The 24,429-nt window shown below is 39.9% G+C and overlaps 1 protein-coding gene and 1 long non-coding RNA gene across 2 annotated transcripts in view; one reads left to right on the forward strand and one right to left on the reverse strand.

Annotated features, from left to right (window-relative positions):
- LOC141557799 (uncharacterized) overlaps window positions 1-5,605 on the forward strand; it is a 36,417-nt gene extending 30,812 nt beyond the window's left edge. The window contains exon 3 of the long non-coding RNA XR_012486899.1: window positions 5,458-5,605. This is a non-coding gene — a long non-coding RNA (uncharacterized LOC141557799). The remainder of the gene's footprint in view (window positions 1-5,457) is intronic.
- On the reverse strand, window positions 1,213-17,646 carry MYMK (myomaker, myoblast fusion factor). Its single transcript, XM_074294040.1, has 5 exons — window positions 17,366-17,646; window positions 14,715-14,829; window positions 12,936-13,084; window positions 5,341-5,457; window positions 1,213-3,126 (listed from the first exon to the last, which is right to left on the reverse strand). The coding sequence occupies exons 1-5, from the start codon at window positions 17,498-17,500 to the stop codon at window positions 2,977-2,979; spliced, it is 666 nt and encodes a 221-aa protein (XP_074150141.1). The 5' UTR covers window positions 17,501-17,646; the 3' UTR covers window positions 1,213-2,976.
- Window positions 17,647-24,429: the final 6,783 nt, after the last annotated feature.

Below are 24,429 nucleotides of genomic sequence, written 5' to 3' on the forward strand. Positions count from 1 at the left end.
TCCATGACATATAGACCTGGCGCTTCTCCCAGGCAGTCTTCATAAATCAGTTGCTCTGGCTATAGTAAATAGTCTGTTAATGTGGGATGTTATGAGCTTTGCAGACCTCTCCGCCTCCCTCCTCAGGAGCGTCCTTCTCTGCCTCTGATTTTCCATGAGCTGCCAGGGAGTTGGGAGGCCTGGGAGAGAGGGAGCTGGAGACAAAAGTGCTCAGTGTTCTAGCCAAACCAGGAGGAGGCAGGGGAGGTGAGAGGGGAGGGGTAGGGGGACAGATGGTCTTAGGGGATGTTCTCACCTACCTGCAGTCTCCTCCGGCTTCTATTGCCTCCATAGTCTGTCCTTCCTCTTCCAGCCCTTGGGAAGCCTTGGAAAGACAGTTTGCACCACTTTTCTATCCCAATCATATTTCTGCCTCAGGCTGTGTGTGTGCTTTAGTGATTTTAGTATGCGTCTGGGCCCTTTGCCTTTTATCCTAGACTATAAGGTCCTGAAGGGCAGGGATGGTGTCTTGTTGGGATCATAGGAAAGAGACTTAAGAGGGAAGTGACTTCAGGGACCATGTAATCCAATCATCTCATTTTACAGAATGGGGAACTGAGACTCAGAGATTTTAAGTGGTGGCCTAAGGTCACACAGGGAGTAAGATCTGGGATTCATAACCAGGTCTTCTGACCTCTCTGTGATCATGGGTAATCCATTTAACCTTTCTGGGTTCTTCTAGCTCTTAGAAAATGATACCAAATTCAGAGTTCTTTCCAATATCTGATGCATTGAGCTTCTTTCCTACCCTGAAACCCCATCTTCTGGACGCACCACAATGTGGTCACTAATTCCAGGACAGTTTTCTCCCAAGAAGTCCTCCTCAGTATTCCTGGATTTTCAGTATTTTGTTGGCCTGGGAGGTCAGAGGTTGTTATTGACTGTGGAAATTCCTGAACTTCGGCTTCCAGGCTGGAGGAAACCATCCACCCAAAGCCACTATTCTTTCCCCTGGAATTTCCCCGGGAATACTGCATCTTGGTCCTCTTAAGAAACACAAGATACATTCTGGAATTTGCATTTTTTAATTCTACCAGTATTTTTATTTGTTAGGTAACTGTCCATAGCCTTATAGGCTATGATGAATAAATTCAGATGGCCCATGTGCAATCTGTAATCTCTTCTGCCACACACTTGGGATGGGGCTGCTGGATAAAAGTTAAAGGGATAAAGGTGTGTGTGTGTGTGTGTGTGTGTGTGTGTGTGTGTGTGTGTGTGTGTGTATGTGTTTATGTGTGTGTGTGTGTGTGTGTGTGTTTGTGTGTGTGTGTGTGTGTGTGTGTGTGTGTGTGTGTGTAGGCTTGTGTCTATGAGGGAGTACAAGTGTATGTGGGGAAGCCTACCATATATAGGAAGCGCTGAATGCTTTTTTGCTCCTTATCTTGTAAAGGACAGGACCTAGGAAGAAGGGTTTGGGATGCTTAATTAAAAGGATCAAAGGAGAGGAGATGAGGTGGCCAAATTTGAGCCAAGTCAAAGCTTCTGGAGCTAGAAAGACGGAGACTGAGTGCAGAGGTGTTGCAGTTGCTGCCTAGACACAGGGAGAGCTGGGAGAGGGAGGACATTGACAGTCACCAATCCTACGGCCTTAAGAGAAGGGCGTTGGAGACCAGAACCCAGGCTGTCCTGGGGAGCAGAAATAGTTTCTCAGGAGAGGGAACAGGCTTCAAACATATTAAAAGATTTCAGAAGGTTACAAATCCTAGTCCTAGGGGGCATTTGGGGGCAGGAGATGGTTTGGGAATGTCTCCAAGTCTAGAAGGATTATGTCAGGGAAAGAGGTCACAGCTTTTCCAGACTACTGGTGTAGGATCCTGTGCTAGAGGGATTGTGGGTTATGGAGTGGGGGGATGGAAAGGGAAGAAGGGGAATACTATTAAGCAAATGTCTCTTTTATGCAGAAAGTTATTAATTATGGAGCCATGCTTGCTAAAAAAGAAGTAAGGGGGTGCCTGATTGTGCAGCTGTCCAAGGGAGAGAATTATTTGGAAGAACTCAGAGACATTTCAGTACTCACTGCCCATCCATTAGAGAGCTATGGGAAAAGATCTGGCTATGGGCAAAGGGAATAAGAGCTGTTGCTTCCAAATGAGTTGGACCCCGGGAGGGTGCCCTTGGTGCCCAGACACTTTCGTCATTAAACCACCCACATCAGTGGGTCTGGGAAAGGGATACTTGTCAACCCTAGGCTGGACACTAGGTATGGTGAGTTGGCATTGGGCTCCTGCAGTCTTGGGAAAGAGCCTATGGCCTCCAACAGAGTTAGAGTGAAATAAATAAAATCATTTTGCTCCTCCATCAATTCAGTCTGGAATTTCTCTCCTAGAAGCAAAGAACTCAGAGCTCATGGAGCTCAGCTGGAGGAAGGGACAGGGGCCAAGGGGTGCGATTTGGGGTCAGGAGGTGGCTGCTGCAATTGGCCATCCCTGTATTGGAACAATGGCACTCCCTACTTGACTGTCCCCTTCTATTCCCAAAGGGCTCATTCAGAGAACATGGGTGCAGAGATAGATATTTCACCAGGATGTATGGAAAAAGAGATGCCCAAATAGGAGGAATTGCAGTTGACCTTGAGAAGGTCAATGACTGTAAGCAAGGATAACTGGTAGGTTCTTGTTTGCCATAATTTGGGAGTAGTCTTTCACAGAGATGGAGGGCTTTGATTGGCTCTGGAAAGTCAATTCTAGGCTACTCTGATTTTTAAAGAGGAAACCATTGGAAGAAACGAGGAAAAGTAACAGTTTTTCTCCATGGTGCCTAACATAGTGTTAGAATTACATTGAAATTTTAAGTACTTATTAGCTTAACTTTTCCTGACAGAATAGAAGAGTAAGGGAGCCATGGAATTCGATTTATATCTCAATAGGGAAACATGGTCAAATAATGGTCTGGAGAGAGAGTGTGTGTATGGGGGGGGGAAAGAGTACAGTCAGAAGGTCAGATGCAAGCACAGCAGAGTGTAGAACAGTTCAATTTGGCAGGAGTCCCAGCATTTCCAGCTTTCTTATTCACCTTGGGCAGCAGCAAGACAAAGGACATGGCTAGTGAACAGTGGTAGAAGCTGTGAACATAGGTGTAGTCCCACTCCTTTGAAAAGCCAGAAAGAGAGAGGGAAGGGAGAAAGAGAGTCAGTCAGTTATCTCAGGCTGGCATTTAAAGAACTTAATGTGTCCCTATTTTCCTCATCTAGTCCTCCTTTACCATTCATAATTTCCCACTGCCACACTATTGCTCATGCATTTATACTCCTTAGAATACTCCTTTTCATAGCCATCTTTCCCTCTATGATCTCTTCCTGTGTGACAGCTTCCCCTAGATGATAGCTTCACATTCTTTCTCTGTTTACTCTCTGTGGGACCTCTACTTTTGGGGGATTTAGTTTCTTGTCTTATGAATAACTATAAAAATAGGTGGCCATGTGGGTGGAGCGCTGGGCCAAGAATCAGGAAAAAGTCTTACTAGCTGTGTGACCTGTTTGCTTCAATTCCTCATCTAGAAAATGAACTGGGGAAGGAAATGGACTCTCACCCCTTTGCCAAATGAGGTCTCAAAGAGTCAGACATGATTGAACAACAACCTGTAAAATGAAGGAATTGCCTAAATGACTTTTTAACTCCTTTCTAGTTTTAAATCTATGATCTACTGATATTAAAATAACCTCCTCATCCTTCTGCCACGTCCCTTCTACAAAAATTTTATTATTTCACTTGACAGGGATTCTCTTCTCTAGGTCCTATGGCACTAATCATTCTCTATTTACATTAAGTATTAATCACCCAGTACCTTATGACATTTCAGATACTGTTTTTATGTACTATTGAATATCATATGTAAAAACTATTTGATATTAGTTACCAATGGTGAGTAATTGTTATTATCATTAATATTGTAGAGTAAGTGAAGCACAAAGCAGAATAGTATAAGCTTGTCAAAAGTGCTGGCCACAGTTGTGAAGGAGATCCAATACAAGGTCTAAGTTAGAGGAGATTCCTTAGAGATGAATGAATTCCAGGTGACTGTGTATTCATTTGACAATGGGCTTATTGCAGCAAGCTCTGCAATATTATAAATTTGTACATGGGCCCAATGGATAGAGATTCTTCTGAAAGAATTTGGCCTAAATATTCACATAGGAAAAACCAAATGGATGAACAATGTTTATTGTCCAGACTATGTATTCTGGACAGACACTACCAAAGGAGAATGAACTGGGCCCAAAGTTGAAGGGGGAAATACTCATATCAAGGGGATCATGACCTATATGTATATAGAACTTTCATAACCTCCCCTACAGTAATATAATGAATAGATAGGCACTGAAAATGTTTTTAATCCACATTTTATGGATGTGGTAACTGAAGATCTGCAAAGCCCATTTTAACACCCATACACATATGTATACTTATATCTATATTTGTCAAATATGAACAAGCTGGGCAATAAATGGACAGTGAATCGGGCTCAGAACTGTGTAGAAGGTAAAGACATAAGATTGGATCATATTTGGAAAACTGTTCAGCACTTTCATTGTTCCCTGGTGCAGAAGCCTATTTCTTTAACCCCAATATTCTCCCCATGATGCTTAGGGGCTATAAAACCAAAACACTGTGAACTTAGTAATGTTCAAATTATGGATCTCTTCAAGAGCAATGGAATGATGGATGCTGGGCCTAAGTGCTTGTGTCCCATCACTAACATTTTCAGGTGTTAGTAGCTTAAAACTGCATTAGTACTTTGGGGAGCCCCTGGATTTAAAAAAGCAGAGCATAATTTAATTATAAGGAGATCCAGAGCTGGAACAGACCTTAGGAGTCTGGTCCAACCTCTTCATTTTACAGAAGAGGAAGTCGAGCTCAGAAGAGTTGAAGGGACTTTACTCAAAATCACACAGGTAGTAAGAGACAGATCAAGAAATAAAATAAAGTTGACTTCAATGAAAGTGGACTCTATGGAGGAATTTTGGAAAGCTATGGACCAAAATCCCATTGGATGAGAAAGCTTGGATGAAGAAATATTCACTCTGGAGAAATCTTAAATTCATCCAAGTATATTAGACAGCCTCCTGAACTGAAGAGTCTGGAAGGGGCTTGGAGAAAAAGTTCACAGACTTTCCCAATGTCACACAGAGACTAGTTAGCAGCATAGTTTGGACTAGTACCCAAACCTTGTGACCCTCTGGCTAATGCTCTTTCCATCACACTGACATCTTGTCTCCCCAGTAGAAGGGTTTTCTGAGGATAGGAGCTGTGCCCCTCACCTTTCTGTGTCCCCCCAATGGTATCTCACACAGAAGAGCCTTACCTCAAAAAAGAAACGCAGCATCAGGGCTAAGGCTCCAAAACAGAAACCAGGGCCTATCTGTTGGGTGTATACACTCTTGTCGGGATACAGACCCTTCTTCTCTTTCATCTTTTGCAGCTGGAGAAGAAACACAGAAGTCAGTGAAGAAGCTCTGGGTGGCCTGACTCAAAACTCATCCCTTCTGGGAAGCCTGGAATAAAGAAAGTCGCTTTGCCAGACTCAACAAATACCACCTTGATGGGCCCCAAGGGGACAGCAGCCATCAGCTAAATAATAAACAAACCATTAGGTGAAAGAACAGACTTCTTTCAACTCTCTGACTCCGTTCTTCTCACTCCTTTGTTCTGTATCCCTATCTATAGTCAGATTAGGTAATAATAATAACAATTCACATTTATATTCACATTTTGCTTTTTTCATAATTATCCTATGACGTAGGAATGAGGATTATCCTCATTTTACAGATGGGGAAATTGAAGTCCAGAAAGGTTAAGGAACTTGCCCAAAGGCACACAGGAACTAAGTTTTAGAGTTAAGCTTTAAGCCTAGGTCTCCTGAAGTTTTTATTTTTAATCTATTCTGTTTGTTGATTTCTATGTATGTGTGTATCACTTTAAGAAGTCCACAACTTTTGCTTTCTGAGGGAGATAGAGCAAAGCTTATTGTCTTCATTTGACAGATGAGAAAACTGGGTCTCAGAGAAATGCTGTAGTTTGCTGAGACACTGACATTAGTATTAACTCTTTGTGTCTTTTTTTTAGCTCTCAGAGGGTCTTGAGGAAAGTAGAGAGAATTCTCATTTGCTTTACATCTCCTCACTTGTCCGAGGACAGGAGCTACATTCAGTGGGGATGACCCTTTCCTTAGACGGAAATTTGTACACGGGCCTGATGGATAGGGAACTAACTAATTTCTTGTCTGTGAATTTGGGACATGGGAGAGATGGAGACAAGTAGAATACTTCTTTATCTGCCTAACTCAGGAAAACTTGAGTTCTGTCTGAACTTCTCTTAAAAAATCTAATGTCAACACTACAGCTCTTGTTTAATTCTGTGGAAGTAATAGAGCCAATGGACTTGGTGTTTGAGTCTTCCCTCAGATTTACCAATTGTCTGATCTTGGACAAAGGGTCTTTCTGGACTTTACATTCCTCACCTGTAAAATAAAGATAGTAATAATAGTCCAAAACAGGGTTATTGTGAGGATTAATAATAATGATAATTAACATTTATATGGAACTTCTTAGGTGCCAGGCAATGTGCTAAGCCCTTTGCAATTATTGCCTTTTTAAATTTCCACAGCCCTGGGTTGTAGAACTATTATTATCCCCATTTTACGATGAGAAAACTGAAGCAAATAGTTATTAAGTGACCTTCCCAAGGTAAAACAGTTAATAAATATCTGAGGCCATATTTGAATTCAGCTTTAAAAGAATGAAAACTCAGGATTAAAAATAGATAACATGTTATATTTCACAAATCTTAAGGTTCTATGTAAATGTTAGTCATTATGTTTATCACCACCATCACCATCATGAAAGAGTATGGACAAAGTATGTAAGTGCTAGCAAGCATTAAAGCATCATATAGAGATGAGAATTACTTTTGTGCTATATAAATGTGAGGACTAAGACTTTTCCATTTGGATCTACAAATAGATGAACCCCAAAGAAAATGAAGAAGCTGACCTCCTGATAGGAGGTAGCTTCTGCTCCATGAAGCAATAGACCAGAAGCCAATTCAGAATCATCCAACAAAAGAATTGTAAACTCACAATCACAGAAAAATAAAATCCTATCACAGAATTTTAGAGGACTGGAATTCTAGAATCCTAGGACAAGAAAGAAACTTCCAGAATCATCAGTTTTAGGCTCTTGCCCTCAAATAGGTGACTTTCTAAACCTCTAGGGTAGTTCTGGTCCCAGAGGGGAAACAGTCAATGTCTTCAAGTACTTGGAGAGTTACTGCTTGCAAAAGGGATTATTAGGTTTGTTCTGATCAGCTTCAGAGAGCAGGACAGGAGGATTAGTGGGTGGAAACAGAGACACAAGCTTTGACTCCATCTAAGGAAAAGCTTCCTAACAATTAGAGCTGTCCAAAAGTGGGCTGTCTGGCTGGATAGTGAGTCCATCGTCACTGGAGGATTTCAGACAGCAGCTACATCACTGCATGTCTGAGATATATTGTAGAAGGCATTCTCAAGATACACTCTTGACTGGATAACCCCTGGAGTCCCTTCCAAGCTGGAGATTTTGGGATCCTTTTGCTCATCTGAATGCTTTCTATCTAGTGACTGGGATTCCATAGTTTCCCTTGGTGTTACTTACTGCAATGTTTTGTCTCTTTATTATCAGAAACTGGTTTGGCGAGTATAGAACATTTTTACCAGAAAAATCTTTCTGTTTTTTCCCCCATGGCCTTAAAGGCAATTAGAAGAACTTCATTTAAAATTCCCCAGTCTCAGTTTATGCCTTCTTTTCCATCTAACTTCTCTCCCACCCCCATTTTTGGGAGGGGGATTTGCTCAGGTCACACAACTGGTAAATGTCTGAGACTGCCTTTGAGCTTAGGTCTTCTTGACTCCATGGCAAGTGCTCTATCTACTGTGTCACCCAGCTGCATCCTCCCTTGGTTTTTATTAGGATAATATAACAGTCAGTGATACAACTATTCCCCAACTTTTTTTCTTTATGTGAATCACATTCTATGATTCTATACAATGTATATCTTTTTTCTTCCACAATGGCCTACTTAAAAGTTCTATTTGATATAATCAATGACAGTCTGCCTCTTTCTTGGAGTATACTTCCTTCTCAACTCTGCCTTATCAGGATCTTTCTCTCCTTTCAAGGCCCTTCTCAGGTGATGTCTCCTCCATGAAATGCTTCCCTGGTCCTTATGGTATTCCATCTCCTCCACTGCATGGTAGGCTGTAAGTTCTCTGAGGAAATGTATTTCATTTTCATCCTTGTATCTAATGTCTTAGACCAGGGTCTTCGTAATAAACACTTAATGAATGCTAGCTAAATTGTGTATACAGGCAGCCTCACTACAAAAGCCACCTAGAAAATCTTGTCTAATCCAATGGAGCAAAAGAATTGGGTTGTGCCTTGCTTCCTCTCTCCATCCCTACCCATGCTTTAAGAGATAGATAAGTGAAAAGTGAGATCAGTTGAAGGACAGCTCTCTAAGAAGCCATCCCTGATCACTTCAGCTCACATTGACAGCAGGTGGAATTCTGGGAGGTCTATATCCCTCATTTAGCCCCCTCTCTAGTTCTTTAGCCTTGAACTTGGGAATCAGAAGAAATGAGTTTTATTCTCTGCTTTATAAACACTATTCACAGTAATTTTGTTACAAGCAACTTCTATGAGTCTTAGTTTCTTCATCTGTAAAATAGAAATTGTAAAATATAAACTGTAAGTTGGACTACATGACCTCTCAGTTCCCTTCCACCTCAGACATTCTAGGAACTAGTTGATTTTTCTGAAAGCTAGCTGACTCTTCTATATGTAATAATAACTTTTAGATAATGCTTTAAAGTTTGCAAAGCACTTTTATTGCATTTCCTCATTTGAGCCTTACAATAACTTACAATTAATTTCATTTACAGATGAGAAAACCAAGGTTCAAAAAAGTTAAGTGTTTTGCCCAGGGTCACACAGATAAGTGTCAGAAACAGAATTAGAAGCTAAGTTTTCCTGACACTGAGTTTAGGAAACTCTCTTCCTTCATATTATATCTCATTCATCAAAGGTACTCAGGAGATATCTATTGATAGTTTGAAAGACAGTTTGAAAGATAAGAGAATCAAGGAGCTTGGTAGTTACCACATTCAGTCATTTACTTACTTAATAAACATTTACTAATTATTTAATGGAGAGTTTTATACTAAGCACTGTAACAGATTCTGGTGGAGAGAAGCTATGATCTCTGTCTTCATGGAGTTATGGTTTAGGAAGAATGACCCCATATAACAGGACTATATAAGAATATAATGTTAAGTAAATGAGAGACATAGAAGCAAGTGTAATTATTATATGAGATTTGAAGGGAAAAGTCATAATCAACAGGGGGAATTAAGGAAAGTGTTATGTAGGTGCTAACTTTTGAAAAGGACTTTAAAGGACATGTAGAAATTTAAAAGGAGGAAAAAGGTACAGACAGAAAACTACAAGGGTGAGAAGTACAGAAAGTAATCTAGTTGGATTGGAGTATGGAGTACATGGACCAGAGTGAGATAAAAGAAGATTGCAAAGGTAAGAACCTGGTATTAGATTATGGAGAGTCTTGAATGTCAGAAAAGGAGCTTGAATTTTATTTTGGAGGCACTAAGGGTAATACTGAAGAATCCTGAGCAGAGTAAGAAAGATAATTTTGGCAATGGGTATTTTGGTGCACTGGAGAGGGAAGAAGGCTTAGAAGGAGGTTAGAAGGAAGTAGGTCAGATGGATGGTACAGGCTGGGGCCTATACTAGGAAAGTATCAATGAAAACAAAGGAGAAGAGACATTTGTGATAGATGCTATAGACCTTGGTAGTACTGGATATGAGAGATGAAGAAGAGAAAATGTGGGACACCAGGCCTACCAATAGAAATGATGAGGTTAGGAAGCTAGAGATAATTAGCTGTGTCAGATATGTTGATTTGGAGACTCAGGCAAGGCCAGAGGGCAGCAGGGTAAAATAAATAAAAGTGAAATAAATAAATACATGAATAAACATTGGTGAAATTAAAAATGTACTAACTGAGAAAGACAGAGACTTAGGATGTGACTAAGACTTGGTTCAGTGGTGAGAGCCTCAGACTACCCATATGAACTGGGCAAACCATTTGGCCCTCTTGGGGAATTATTTTCCTCATCGGTAAGATAAGGGGGTTGTATTGGCTCTAAACAACTCTAGGTCTGGGGTCAATATAATTCTTCAGTTGTTTTCTTTATTCTTAGACTGAATTCCTGTAGGTGATATCCATACTGCTGATTGTCTGTTCACTCTTTGAGAGGGGAAGAAAGGGGAGCAGAAAACCTTTTACTTGCAATAGACCTTATTTATTATTATTATTAATTATTATTATATTATTAATACCAGATATGTATGGCATTTTAAGATTTACAAAACATTTTATGTACATTTCCTCATTTGCTTTTTAAAATAAGCCCTCACAATAAGTAATGTTATTATCATTCCTGTTTTACAGAGGAAGTAACTCAGACAAGCTTTGTGAGTTTCTCAGGTTCACTAGTTATTAAGTATCTGGGGCAAGATTTAAACCCAGGTCCTCTCTAATCTAAATCCGGTTCACTTTCCATTATTCTGGGTTATCCCTTAGTAATTGCTACCTAACCCATCCTGGTGGTGCTTGCTGGACCCAAGCCTCTAACAATTGGGGGAAATGGCTCTAACAAATGGGGGAAAAGCCCTAGAGCCTTACTCTAGAGACCAACTCCTCTCCCAAGCAGACCTAGATTGAATTCCCTCCTAAATGGATTAGAAAGTGCTATTTAAATTAGGAATGTGGCCAACTTGTTACAGCCTTCCCCCAAAAGGAATGGTAGAGAGAGCACTGGGTCTACAGTTGGAGTTAGGAAGACTTGAGTTTACTAGCTTGACACTTATTAGCTGTGTGACCTTGGGCATGCCTCAATTCCCACAAAAATGAAATGGGCACCTATCTCACAAGACTGAAATGATGATCAAATGAGAAAATATTTTTAAAGCACTTAGCATGGTCCCTGGCACATAGTAGGCACTTGATGAATGCTTTTTTCTTTCTTTCCCTCTTTATTCCTATTGTTGAGTCCTCTTGCCCAGGGAGAGGAAAATCTGTGTGGTATTCCACTCAGGCTTTAATGAGTAAATACCGTTCTACCTAATTATAATTCAGAAGCAGATTCATACCAAGCTGCTCTGAAGATAATTACCCAATGTCTAGTTGGGGAAGTGAGGAGGGAAATCCACCCGGACTGAATCAAGAGAGAATTATCCCATTTCCGGCTTGGGGTGAGCTGTTTTTATCATAAACAGAGAGTTGGAATTCGGTGATTATCTCTGGAAGCCAGCATTGTTTATGCATTCCAGAATGCTAATTAATAAGGCATGCTATTGCATCACCCCAACAAGTCTCTCCTCCCCAAAGGCAGGAACTTAGAGACACTGCCTTGGGTCACCCCAAATAACATCAATTCCAATTGTTAAACCAGATCAAGAAAGAATAACCTCTTCCCCAACCCTCCTTCTCTGGAAGAGCATTTGAAAAAGTCGAGATGTTTGAATTCAAGGTCTGGCTTTGCCACTGTGTAGCTATGTGGTTTTCGGCAAATTACTTCATTTCTCTGTGCCTCGTTGTCCAAATAGGGAAAAGAAAGCCTGATCCCTTTTACTGGGAGGTCTCTAGAGATAAAATAGGCTTGTGTATTATTGAACCCCACCACCTTGATCCTTGATTTGGTCCAGCTTTCTAACTTACTCTGCCCTGTCCCTCCTGGTCTTCTTTGAGAACTAGGGACAAACAACAATATCACTGTCCCTCTCTCAACACCCTGAGCTCAAGCTTCCCCTCTTCCAGAAAGTCTTCCAAGACGAACTCATTCTTCAAGATATCACCACATCTCTGAGTCAGGGACTAAGGTGGAAAGTGGACTCAGAAATAGCAATGAAATCATTGGACTTAGAGAGAAGTTGTAACTACAATACCAGACACAGCCATAGCCAGCGTCAGTCAGGGAAAAAAAAAAAGTTAGAATCAGCATTTAAAGCCAGAGCCACAGGTCAAAGGAATCTTAGGACATTGTTGTTGAAAGGGACTTTGGAATGAATATAGAAAGTCAGAGTTGGAAGGGACCTTAGAACACTCAATATCAGAGTTGGAAAGGACTTTGAAACACAGAATGTCAGAGTTGGAAGCGACCTTGGAACACAGGATGTCAGAGCTGGAAGAGATTTTAGAACACAGAATGTCGGAGTTGGAAAGGACCTAGATACTTTCAACTCCCTCTTCAGAAAAGAGGAAATTGAGGGACCAATTTAATAGACTCCCCAAGATCAGACTGCTAATGAGTAATAGAGTCCAGATTATGAGCCCAGGATTTCTTCCATAGCTATCTCTCAGGAAGACCCAGTAATTAGGACTTTTCAGAACAAGGAGGCAACTCAGAAAAACTGAGATAAAGCTACTTGGAATCTTAGTTCTTCACTGTCTGGTAAAGAAACTCAGCCAATCACCTGGGAGGCCCAGATGTAGGTCATCATATTGCTTTGTCCTTAACAGACAAGGCCTTATAACTGGCCTCCAAAACTTGACACTTTTCCAATTATCGGCTTCCTCTGTCAGTATTTCAAGATGCTTGGAGTGTAGGGGTGAGGGTTGGGGTGGGAAACATAGACTCAACTACACAAAATGTCTGAATGGAAATGAAACTCAAAAATCATCTACTTAACCCCCTCATTTTATGCATGGAGAAACTGAAGTCATGAGAAAGGCAGGCTCAAGATCACAGAACCAGACAAATATAGTTGCAATAAAAATAGACAGCATTTATGTAGCACTTTAAGGTATTCAGGACACTTTGTAATTTTATCATTTTTGATCACTCACCCACTTTGCTGCAATGATGAGAACAGCTGTACCAATAGGCCCTGAGTATACCCCATACCCCCATCGATCTTGGTAGATCCTCACGGCAATGGTCAACACACCAAACATCACAAAGGTTGACCTTTTTGGTTCATCAAATTCAGCCAATGCTGGAAAGAGAGGGAAGGGGACAGAAATCAGAGTTTAGAGTTCACCTGGATTCAAAGGAGTCTTGTCATCTTGAGAAGGCATTTCTTGGAGGAATCACAACATCAAGGATGTTGGAATGGACCTTAGAATATGGTATATTATAACTAGAAGGGACCTTCTACCATAAACTATCAGATATTGAAAGAAATTTTAGAACACAGAAGATCAGAACTAAAAGAAACCTTGGAACACGGGATATTAGAGATAGAAAGAACCTTAGAATATAGAAAATTGGAGATAAAAGGGACCTTAGGACACAGAAGATCAGAACTAGGAGGAATATTAGAATATGAAACATCAGAGCTGGAAGGAACCTTATGATATAGTATTAAAGATATAGAATGTTAGAGCTAGAAGGACATTAATTTGTTTAATCTATCATATATGTATATGTATATATAGGCATACATACATACACATACATATACATGAGAGATGACTTATTAGTGAATAGTGAACTGGCTTTATCTTGGAGTTAGAAAGATCAGAATTCAAGTCTAACCTCTGACATAATATTCTAGTTGTATGATTCTAGGAGATTAACTTAATCTTATCTCAAAAAAAGCTTTAAACCTCTAAACTTGAAGCAGTTACAGATTTGGATTAGTTTTGGGAATGTTCTCACTGGGAATTCCCTATTATAATGAAATCACAAAGCTACATTAATATATATATATATATATATATATATCTACATATATATCTTTGAAGACTATCCATTCATTATTAATCAATTCATATATCAACTTGGAGATGCCAATAAATTTTTCAGGGACTTGCTTTAATGGACAGGTGTGAATAAATAGTTCTTTTAAAAAATAATACCTTATTTTTCTCCCAGTTGCATATAAAGACAATTTTAAACATTTATTGGGTGTTTTTTTTTTTTGTTGTTGTTGTTGTTTTGTGTTCAAATGAATAGATACTTCTAAAGTGCATGAAAATAGTGTTCGCTAGGCAGCTAAACAGTACAGTGGGTAGAGAACAATACCTGAGGAAGTAAGAAAGATGAGTTCAAATATAGGTTCAGAAACTGAACTAGCTTTGTTCCTTTGGGCAAATCATGTAACCTCTGGTTCCTTCAGTTTCCGTATTTATAAAATGGGGATAAGCATAGGACTTTCCTTCCAGGATTGTTATGAGGATCAGATGAAAGAGAGATTTAATATATAGCTATCATTAAATTATTATACTTATATATTAGATAAATTATTATTATACTATTAAATGCCAGCTATTATTATTATTATTATTAAACATAAGTTAAACAATATCTTTGCAATGAAAAGAGTCCATTAAGAGGATGAAAATGTTTAAAGATCGGGAAAAAGAATGGGTATGTATGACCTTTTCCTCTTCTTTTGTCAGTAAAATTGATTTTTCTAAAGTGCTTTAAAATTATTTTTCTAATATGGATTAAGCATTGCCTATGCAATGGGAAGTGGGAATAGAAGGCAGAGAATGTATGCATAAAGATGGGAAAAGAGAATGTCATGTGGCCATCCATACTCTCTGTAAGTCAATAGGCTGGCTTGCTCAGGAGTGAGCATCCTTGATGGCAGGGCTCGGATAAAGAAGGCTAGCACTCACCCATTAATGACACCCACATGCTCAGTGCTGTCCCATAGATGCTGAAATACTCCAGTATGTCGTAGCGCATGAAACATAATACCGATAAGCCTGGCCCATTGCACGCATGGTATATCTAGCAGAAAATACAGAAGCCCATTACAAAAAGAACTGACATTGACTTGGGATAAGATAACCTTCCCAGAATTGGTTTAGCCCATTCTTAGGAGACAGTGAACAGTTGGGAGGAATATATTTTTGGTCAGGGTTTGCCTAAAATAATCATGAATAATCCCTTACTCATTCACAACACTTAATAGTTTACAAAGAACAGTTCTATCTTTCAGATTCTGTAATTACAATAGCCCTGCAAAGGAGGCTAGAAAATGATCATTCTTCCCATTTGACAGGTGGGGAAAATGAGGTAAAAAAAGAAAAGAAGGAAGGTAAAGACTGGACCTATGTTTTAATTGATGTAAGGAATTCCCAAGTATGGAAATTCCCTTTATCTATTCAGGTTGGTACTTTTGTTACAGCCTATAATCTTAGTTATCTAGAGCCCAGTTTCTTAAGCTGTGATTTAAGATGCCATAGAAAGTATCATAATTAAATGTGGGGTTCACGAAATTATGATTTATTATCAATAAATGTATGATTTGTATATCTTTTATATATTTATATATCTGGAGTTGAACAAAATTTCTTGAGTGAAAAGGAGTTGAGAATTGGAAAAAGTTTCAGAAGTTCTGGCCTAGAACACTAGGACATTAAGTTCCTTGGTCAGGATCATATAGCCAGTAGGTGTTAGGGAAAAGAAAAAGAAAAAAAGAAAGAAAAAGAAAAAAAGAAAGAAAAAGAAAGAAAGAAGGAAAAGAAGGAAAGAAAACGTAACCAATCTATTGAGCTAATGGAGGTCTGATTTTTTTTTTGGAGAAAAGTGAGATGGGCATGTCTGCTAATACTAAAACACTCTTGTTTAAGGAGGACAGTTGCTTCTCTCTGCTGATTGAGGTAGCAGGGATAGGAAGACTTGATGTAGATCATAGCAGCAGCTGCTGGGTCCAGAACCCATCCCTTCCCCTCCCCCTCAATGGCTCTGAGCCCAGGCTCTGAAAAGGAGCAGGGTGGGGAATCAGCTGTCCCCTGATTGCCTTCACCTTCAGCTTGCTTTAGTTCCTAGGGCTGACTGTGAACAGGAGGGAGCCAGCAGTTCAATGGATTGAGTCCTTACTCAGTAAGCAGGAGATCTGCATTTTAGTCTCAATTTTCCCCCTGCCATTTTGCTTCCAAGCAAAATGAGGACCAGGACTGAATTTCTTCATCAGTCAAAAAAGGTCATGAGGATCACTTGCCTTATCAATATCCTGTGAAGTTTATAAAGAGTTGATAGATGTGTTAGTTATAACACCAAAACAAATGTAAGAGATGGTGGTCATTATTATTCCCTGTGTAAAAATACTCTCCAAAGTAGAGATTCTTAACCCAGGGTTTGTAGGATTGATGCTAAAAAACTCAATAACTGCACATCATTGTAGCTGGCTGTCTTTGTAATCCTATGTATTTTATTTTATATATTTAAAAAATTCTGATTAGAGTTACACAGCTCTCTCCAGGCTATTAAGGAGACCGATAATACACAGACACAAATGGTTAAGAAATCTTGCCAATTGCATTCAGGCCCAGGCCCAGATGATAGAAATTAAGGTCAGAGGGCCCTAAATCCTTCTATCTAAGGAACAGGAACAAAAAGTTAAAGGTCAGAAATTCCAAGAGAACTTGGCTCTTAATGGAATTGGCATATGCAAGGCAGTGATACATAAAATAGAATTGTGTCTGTGGATACATTCTCATATGGATTCATTGGCACCTATCTGGATTTGGGCACATATAAGCATATTAAGGGCAGACACTTATATATATATATATATATATATATATATATATATATATATATATATATATATATATATATATATATATATATATATATACATATATATAATATAGTGTATTATATATGTATATGTATATATAGTGTATTATATATGTATATATACATATGTATATACACACATTCAGCCATGAATATTCAACTCTGATGGTTGGTTCTGAGTGGAACCTTCCCTCTCCCAGATGAATGTCTTATGGGGAAGGGCAGGTTTGATGGGAGATGAGTGAGGAAGAAAGCAGATGATTCCAAGACCTTTTACAAAACGAGGGAACCTCCTCACATAAGGAGAAATGGAGAGACTGACAAAAAGGTAGGGGGACCTAAATATACAAAGGGGGAAAAAAAAACTTTGGACAGGATAGAAATAGAAAAAAAAAAAAAAAACCTCAGAGAAAGAAAGGAGCCCTTTCCCCACCACACATGCACACATACAGGGGAAGTTTTAGACTCAGAGAGTTACAGAAAAGAGAGAAGTTGAGTAGTTACCTAAGTTAATCACCTCATTTGTCAGTGGGGAAGAAGGGAATGGTTTGTTCCTGTCACACTGACTTAGTGGCAGAGCTGGGACTAGAACTCAGGTCCTCTAATTCCCAAGTTCAGAGTTCTTTCCATTCAACCACATACTGCTTCTAAATGATACATCCTTATTGTCTGTGAACCAGGTACTCCAAGGAGAGGAAAACAACAGGAAAGAGCATTCCCATCCCAAACCCATTCTTACCGCTATAAAGAACATGGTGAAGAGGTAGACCATGGCTTCCATGTGGAACCTCCTCTTGGCAGCAATGCTGATGGTGGGGAGGAAGGCAAGGCTGCTGATTGTGGGGAGAAGCAACTTGGTAACAAGAGTCCCCATGTCTCATGCCAGTGAACAGTGTTCCGTTCAGTCAAAACCCTCTCTTTTACCTCCCCCCCCCCACCAAATTCAAGAAACAGAGCAAGGAGAGACAGAGAGAGACCCGAAGGAAAAGCCAAAGGCTCTCAGTCAGCTTGGTCCCTGAGAAAGCTAGCCTCAGCTGTGATCAAAGACCACACATTCCCAAGTTTAAATGTCCAGGGAGGAGCAATGTCAGTTCAGATGGCAGGCAACACATGGAGGGGGTTAACAGCTGATGGGTGGCGTGATGGGGTATTTGGTTTTGCTTTTCTGGGAGAGGCCAGAGCTGAGATTCAGAGACAGTTATCTTTCTCTTCCTCCCCAGCCTTGGTACTCACTCACTTTTCCATCTTTTACCTCTATTCTTTAGCCTTTTTGTGTGTATGGACTATTACTGGAAATCCATTTGTTTCCTTGCTTTGTCCCAGAGATTTACAGGTTGGACTCCTTGGGATCTCTTTTTATCTCCAAGATCCTCTGATTCTGTGTTTCTCTAGTCTCATCTCAATGTGGGTACCATGGGTACTTTCTGCTGCCGCTGACTACTTCTGTAGGGAATGTTTCCCAGCCCCGATGTGCTGTTAATAAATTCCTGACCTTAGCTGAGGACACAAGCTCTTGGTGAATTTTTGACCTCCATACCTTCTGAGAAGAGTTTTTGATCGTGTCCTTTGACCAACAGCAAGAGCCTTTTCTTTCCCTGTTTGTTGGATGACCAGGTTTGGACCTGAACCTTCTGCATACTCACTTTGTTCATAGTAGTCTTCTGTCTGGAATTATCTCCTCCTCATTTTCACTTTCTCTACCCATCCCTTAAGACCAAGTTTAGATGCAAATTCAGAAGTGCAGATTTTTTTTTCTTTATGAAATCTTCCCTGGTTTCTCTTCCCTCCTTTATATTTTGGTTATTTTGCTGTTATTTTGTTCCTCTTTTATAAAATCTATCACATTCTTCTTTGTATCATGGCTATTAATGCCCCTGTGCTCTGTCTTCTACTACCCTGTTCATTGAGTCTAGGAATAATGACATTAATTTTTAATGCATTGACCCTCTTATACTTTGTTCTGATCGTGTTACTCTTTTATAACTTTCCCCAGACTTTCTATTGACTATTAAGTGAAGCTTCTCTTCCTGATATTCAGGATACTCCACAATCTGGTGCTACTTTTAAAAACTTTTATTTAATATTATCATCCTCCATATTCTTCATGTTCCAGTCAAACTGGATATTCTACACTTGCTGAAATGTGTATTGATCTCGCCTATCGCTGACCTTTTGTTCTTGATGCTCAGAATGTCCTTTTCTCCTTCACTTGTTCCTACCATCTTTCAAAGTTCAATTCAAATGCCACTTTTTTTTTAATTCAACCTTCACTGACTTGCCCTATCCCTGGTAAGTTAGCAGCCATCCCCCTCAGACTCCATAATGCACTTTATAAGTTTCCTTTAAATTTTTTCAAATTTTATTTATATTGATACATTTTATTTTTAATTCCATCTTAATTTATAAATATATTTCTTCTTCTAAGTAGTGAGCCATCCTTTGTATTGAATATTATTTAAAAGAGAAGAAAAAGTTCAGCAAAGCTGACACTTTAACTGTACCGTATATGTCATGTTCCATACCTATAACCCCCCATATCTGCAAAGGAGAGAGGAGTTGCACTTTCTCAGCTGTCTGCCAATGTCAAACATGGTCATTATAATTAAATGGCATTTAGTTTTATTTATTTTTTGTCCTTTTACATTATTGTAGTCATTGTGTATATTTTTTTCCTGGTTCTACTCATTTTATTTCTTAATGAGTTCACATGAATATTTCTGTTTTTCTGAGTTCTTCATACTCTTAGTTTCTTACATCATGGAAATATTCCACTGCTTTCAATTTGTTTAGCCATTCTCTAATTGATAGGCATTTACTTTGTTTCCATTTCTAGGCTACTACAAAGACAAATGTTGCCCTGATTACTTTGCTCTATGCAGGATCTTGCTTTCTGATTTTTACTTTTTTTAATGTGTATTTCTTCTTCTTCTTTTTTTTAATCTTTTTTAATACTAAGATCCTTGGATCAAGTCAAAAGTGATGAACATTTTGGTTAATTTTTGATTATCTTAATTTAAAATTGTTTTACAATTGGTTAAATCAATTCACAGCTCCACCGACATTGTGTTAATGGGCCTGTCTTCTCATTCATAGCCCCTTCCATATTGACCATTTTCATTTTTGGAATTTGCTGAGTGTGAGGTGAAACCATGGCATAGTTTTCATGTGCATTTTTCTAATTATTAGTTATTTGTAGTAATTTTTCATATAGTAATTAATAGATTGGATTTTTAAAAGTTTTATCTTTGACCAACTTTGTGACTTTCTAATGCACTTACTCTGTAGTGTAGTTTCCCCTGGTTATGACCTCACTCCCCCATTAGACAGCCAGATCCCTGAGGTGAAGGAATATGCCTTTTTTTTAACTTTTTAATTTCCCTCAGTGCCCAGTACAATACTCTACATATAGAAGGTGCACACAGCTGATAAATGTTTGTTCTATTGCTATATTATATTTCCTTAGCACTTAGCACAGGGCCCTGAACCAGTAGATGCTTAATAGATGTTTGTTTAGATGGTTTAATAAAGCGAAGTGAGGAGTAATTTGCTTCCTTCTCCCTTTTTTGCCTTTCTATTCCCAGGATCCAGTAGCAAAATAAATAAAATAACCACAAGTTCTCTTATGGCTCAGCTCAGGTGCCGCCTTCTGTAGAAGCCTTTCTTGATTTCACTTTCTTGATAAGTTGTTATCCTGCTCCTCCAAATTACTTTGTATTTATTTGTAGCTTATATTAACTTTTGTAGAGAGCTCCATGCATTGTGAGGATTCACATGTAACTGTCTCCCTATATGTAGGATGGGAGTGTTGTATGACATCTCTGGCTCCTTTTCTCTCCACTCTTCTCCAAGGGAGACTCTAATTCTTGCCAGAAGAAGAAACAAGTTGAGACCTGAGACAACTCTATTCTCCCCAGAAAGAAGGGGTGCCAGGTTAGAAGTGTATCGATCTTCTCCCTTAAATATTGTTAGTCTAGGGGGATCAATTTAAATTCTGATTGCTGTTTCTCATTATTGGGGGGAAGGGGACCCCAACTTCCATATTCATGGCTTGATCCATTTTCTGCTTAATATCAGTTCCACAAAGAACACATAGTGAATAGCAAAGAAGCCCATTTATTCAAACTAAAGCAAAACAGATGTCATGGAAGATGTACATAGACAAATATATACCAGAAAATATAAAGATGTAACTCAGAGGAGGAGGAGGAGAGAGAGACAGATTGAAAGAATATTTTCCCTGTCTCTACTGAAGCAAGTTGGCTATAGGAACATGATAGAGATTATTAGCTCCAGATAACTGGAAGTTTGAAGAATCCTGCAGAAGACTGAAGAAGGCAGGAGCTCTCATTCAGGGTAGGAGCTCTCACTTCTACCAATGAGGAAGAGGTCCTATGTCAATGGGCTTTGGGATTAATTACACTTATCTGTCAACATCAGTGGTTCTTTTTTTTTTTTTTTTTTTTTTTTTAATACATCATTGGTTCTTAAGTTTTATTTTATTTTTGCTCATGATGCAATATGCTTTGCTGTGAGAAATTATAGTATATTGAATATTTAAGTTGGCAACACTACAAGACAGTTGGGAGAGTCACACATGCATAGTTTTTTTTTTTAATTGTAAGAGCAGTTATTTTTGCTTGAATTCTTTTCAAGTTCAAGATCTAACATGTTTTGAGGTTAATGCATTCATGTAAAAGACACTTAGCTTGCTTATTTTGCAAATATTATGCCTCCCATACTTTCTATGTTGGGTGACTGACATTTATATTACACAAAATTATTTATAAATTATCTTTTATGTGCAATAACATAATGTCCAGAAATTCCTGGCACACCTAGTGAAACTTGCTTTGGAATACTCTTTAAGAATCATTGGTTTACATGTTGTGTCCCGTAGTAGAATATAAGCTCCTTGAGGGCAGAGATTGTTTCATTTTTAAATTTGTATCCTCACTTAGTAGGTGACTTAGTAGGCACTTAGTAGGTGCTTAATAAATGTTTGTTGAACTGGGCTAAATTGAATGGAAGATAATCAAGTATGGAGCAAAGATGGCTCTTGCTGTATCCTCAGCAGAACTGTAACATAGCTGAGCTACTACCTAACATGTTACCTCAGGTGACTCTAGGTCTGAAATAGTAATCAGTGTTGGGAAGGCTCCAGGGACAAATGGGCCAGTCAGGTTGATTGTTTTTTATCTCTCGAACCTGACACCTATTTCAGATGTACCAGAATGATAGGAGAAGGAGATCATGGAAATTCTAACAAAGGTACTTTGTGGATAAGTAGACCATCTATCAACACACCTGCATTTCTTGCTAAGCTGCCTTCTCCCAGAATTAGCCTTGATGACCACATGGACAAAAATGGTATTTTTCCTTATTCACTTCATTGTTTCAGCAGTCTTTGTTACTTGGATACATTGCTTTTAGTTTGCTGGACGCAGTCAAGTGACAATTTCCAAGTTGCATTAAATACCAAAGGAAACTGAAAGAGCATCATACTTATCATCAATTCTTAGCAGCACTAGCTCTCTCTGAAAAGCAAAACAAAGTAAAAAACAAAACAAAAAACCCCAAACCCAGAAAGATAATGCCTGCATATCTTATTAAAAAGTTTGTGTCACTCCACAGGGAAAACTCCTTTGGCCTCATCAAGTTCAAGGCCATCAATTACCCCCTCTGCCCCTTTCATACCCCACCCTCCATTTCCAGGCTGTGCCCAGGGCCTAGCCACCCCCTTCAGCTTCCTGCAGGAGTGGAACGGGGACTGGCCAACAGGCATTAGGACTGGCCAATGATGGAGAAATTTCTCTGGAACTATAAAACACACTTGGGGCTCAGCAGCAAGAAAACATTCCACATTTGGTTCTCTCTCTCTCTCTCTCTCTCTCTCTCTCTCTCTCTCTCTCTCTCTCTCTCTCTCTCTCTCTCTCTCTCTCTCTCTCTCTCTCTCTCTCTCTCTCCATCTCCCTCTCCCCACCCCTCTCCCTCTCTCTGTCTATACGCCATGTGTTTCTTCACAGCTGTAAACCCCAGGGCCTGGTGTGAGGTGGGAGCCAGCGCTGTAGGCTCAGGAAGGGAAAAAAGGAGGAAAAAAATTCCAGATGCACATATGTTACAACGATTAGGGAGAACAGGGGTGGTGGAGAGTTAGGCCTAAGAAGGGGGGAGACAGGTGGCTAGAAATAGTGGTCTCAGTTCAGCTTCCAGACCTCCTATTTAAAGAGTAGCAGACACACTGAAGCCTAAGTGTTTGGAGACAAAGCAGGGGTGTACAGAGTGGCATTGGAGAGGGGGGTGGTGAGCACAGGGCAGCAGCAAGAAACTGGGGAGCCTGTCTGTGGGCCAGCTGGCTTGAGGGGGTTCTGTCTGGGACCTAACCTCTTGGGGATGGCCCCAGCAAGCTGTGGTAACTAACTCTGTGCAAGACAGAATAGAAGACAGATATCCTTTCAATGAGAGCACAACTTTGCCCTCCCTAACAGTGTCAGATTGGCTTGTACTATTTGGAAACGAAGTTTAGGATTTAGAGCATCAGATGGTCTAGCGCCAAATTATAGAGCAATGGGGCAGATTCGTCTTCATTTAGTCCAACTCCTTATTTTTCATATAGAAAAACTAAAGTTCACAAAATGGAAATGGCTTGGCTAGGGTCATGCAGGGAGGGAAAATGGACTGAAACTTGGACCCAGGTTCCCAGACTACAGTCAGTATGACCTGTCCACTGCAGCAGCAGAATAGCCAGGGGCGGATATTGGAAGCAGGCAGACGAGGGACAGAAACCTGGGGCTACAGGTGGCCCAGGGGACGGACCAGCTCACAGTTTTTGAGTCCGGACACAATCAGACTCCAGAGAGAGACCTAGAAATCTTTCCCTCATTCTGACCACCAGATGGCGCTTGGCCCAATGGGAATTTCCTTTGGGTTCAGCCCTTTAGGGTCTGGAGGTGGGACAGAGTTGGGGAGGGCTAGAGTAGGGTGGCGAAGACTAATTGAACCTGCACTAGCAATCAAGGAGGATTCAGGAATGGCCAATTATGTGGCATGTTCCCACTTGAACTCTGTTGCTTTTTGGCTCAGTCCCTTGGTCCTTCCCTCCCTTCTTCCCCCTCTGTATTTCCTCTTTCCCCCTCCCTTCTTTTCTCACCCCACGTCCACAGTTGGGCCTGGGGATGTGTTTTATGGAGGTATAGAAATGCTTGGAATTTCTCAAACCTCGCTCCTGACTTCCAGGGCAGTTGTCTGTCTGCCTTTCCCATTTTTAGCCCGGACCAGCTGTTCCATCTGTTTTCTTGGAATTCGGAGCTTTAGTGTTTTAGTCCCCTGTTCTGGCCTTCATTGCCCTGTCCACATTGGGTGGATGGGGACCTGGAGAGGCCTGGCAAGATGCAAGTTTCCAGACGAGCTTCTGGACACCTTGACTGCTGATCAAGGGCTGCCTGGGAGAAGTGAGCTTGCAGGCCTTGCCCTACTTTGGTCCCAAAGATAAATCAGAAGGGAAAGAAGATTGGTTAATTTACTGACACCTTAACACTAGAATGAGAAACGGGTCTATAGAATCTCAGACTTAGTGAGGATTCTGGAGTCTATATAAGTCTATATAATGTCTGGTGAAACTTGCAAACCCCCCTTATAGCATATTGCTTTAAAATAATAAAATAAAACAGGGCAAAAAGGAAATGAAAGATTAGTGAAACTAAAGATTTTTTTTTTTGTTCTCATCCAAGTCATAGACTTCCTGAAATTTATCCATAGATGTCCCAGAGGGATTGTTAAGAAACCCCAGAATGCAATCCCCTCATT

Source organism: Sminthopsis crassicaudata, chromosome 2 (genome assembly GCF_048593235.1).
Source record: "Sminthopsis crassicaudata isolate SCR6 chromosome 2, ASM4859323v1, whole genome shotgun sequence".
NCBI lineage: Eukaryota > Metazoa > Chordata > Mammalia > Dasyuromorphia > Dasyuridae > Sminthopsis > Sminthopsis crassicaudata.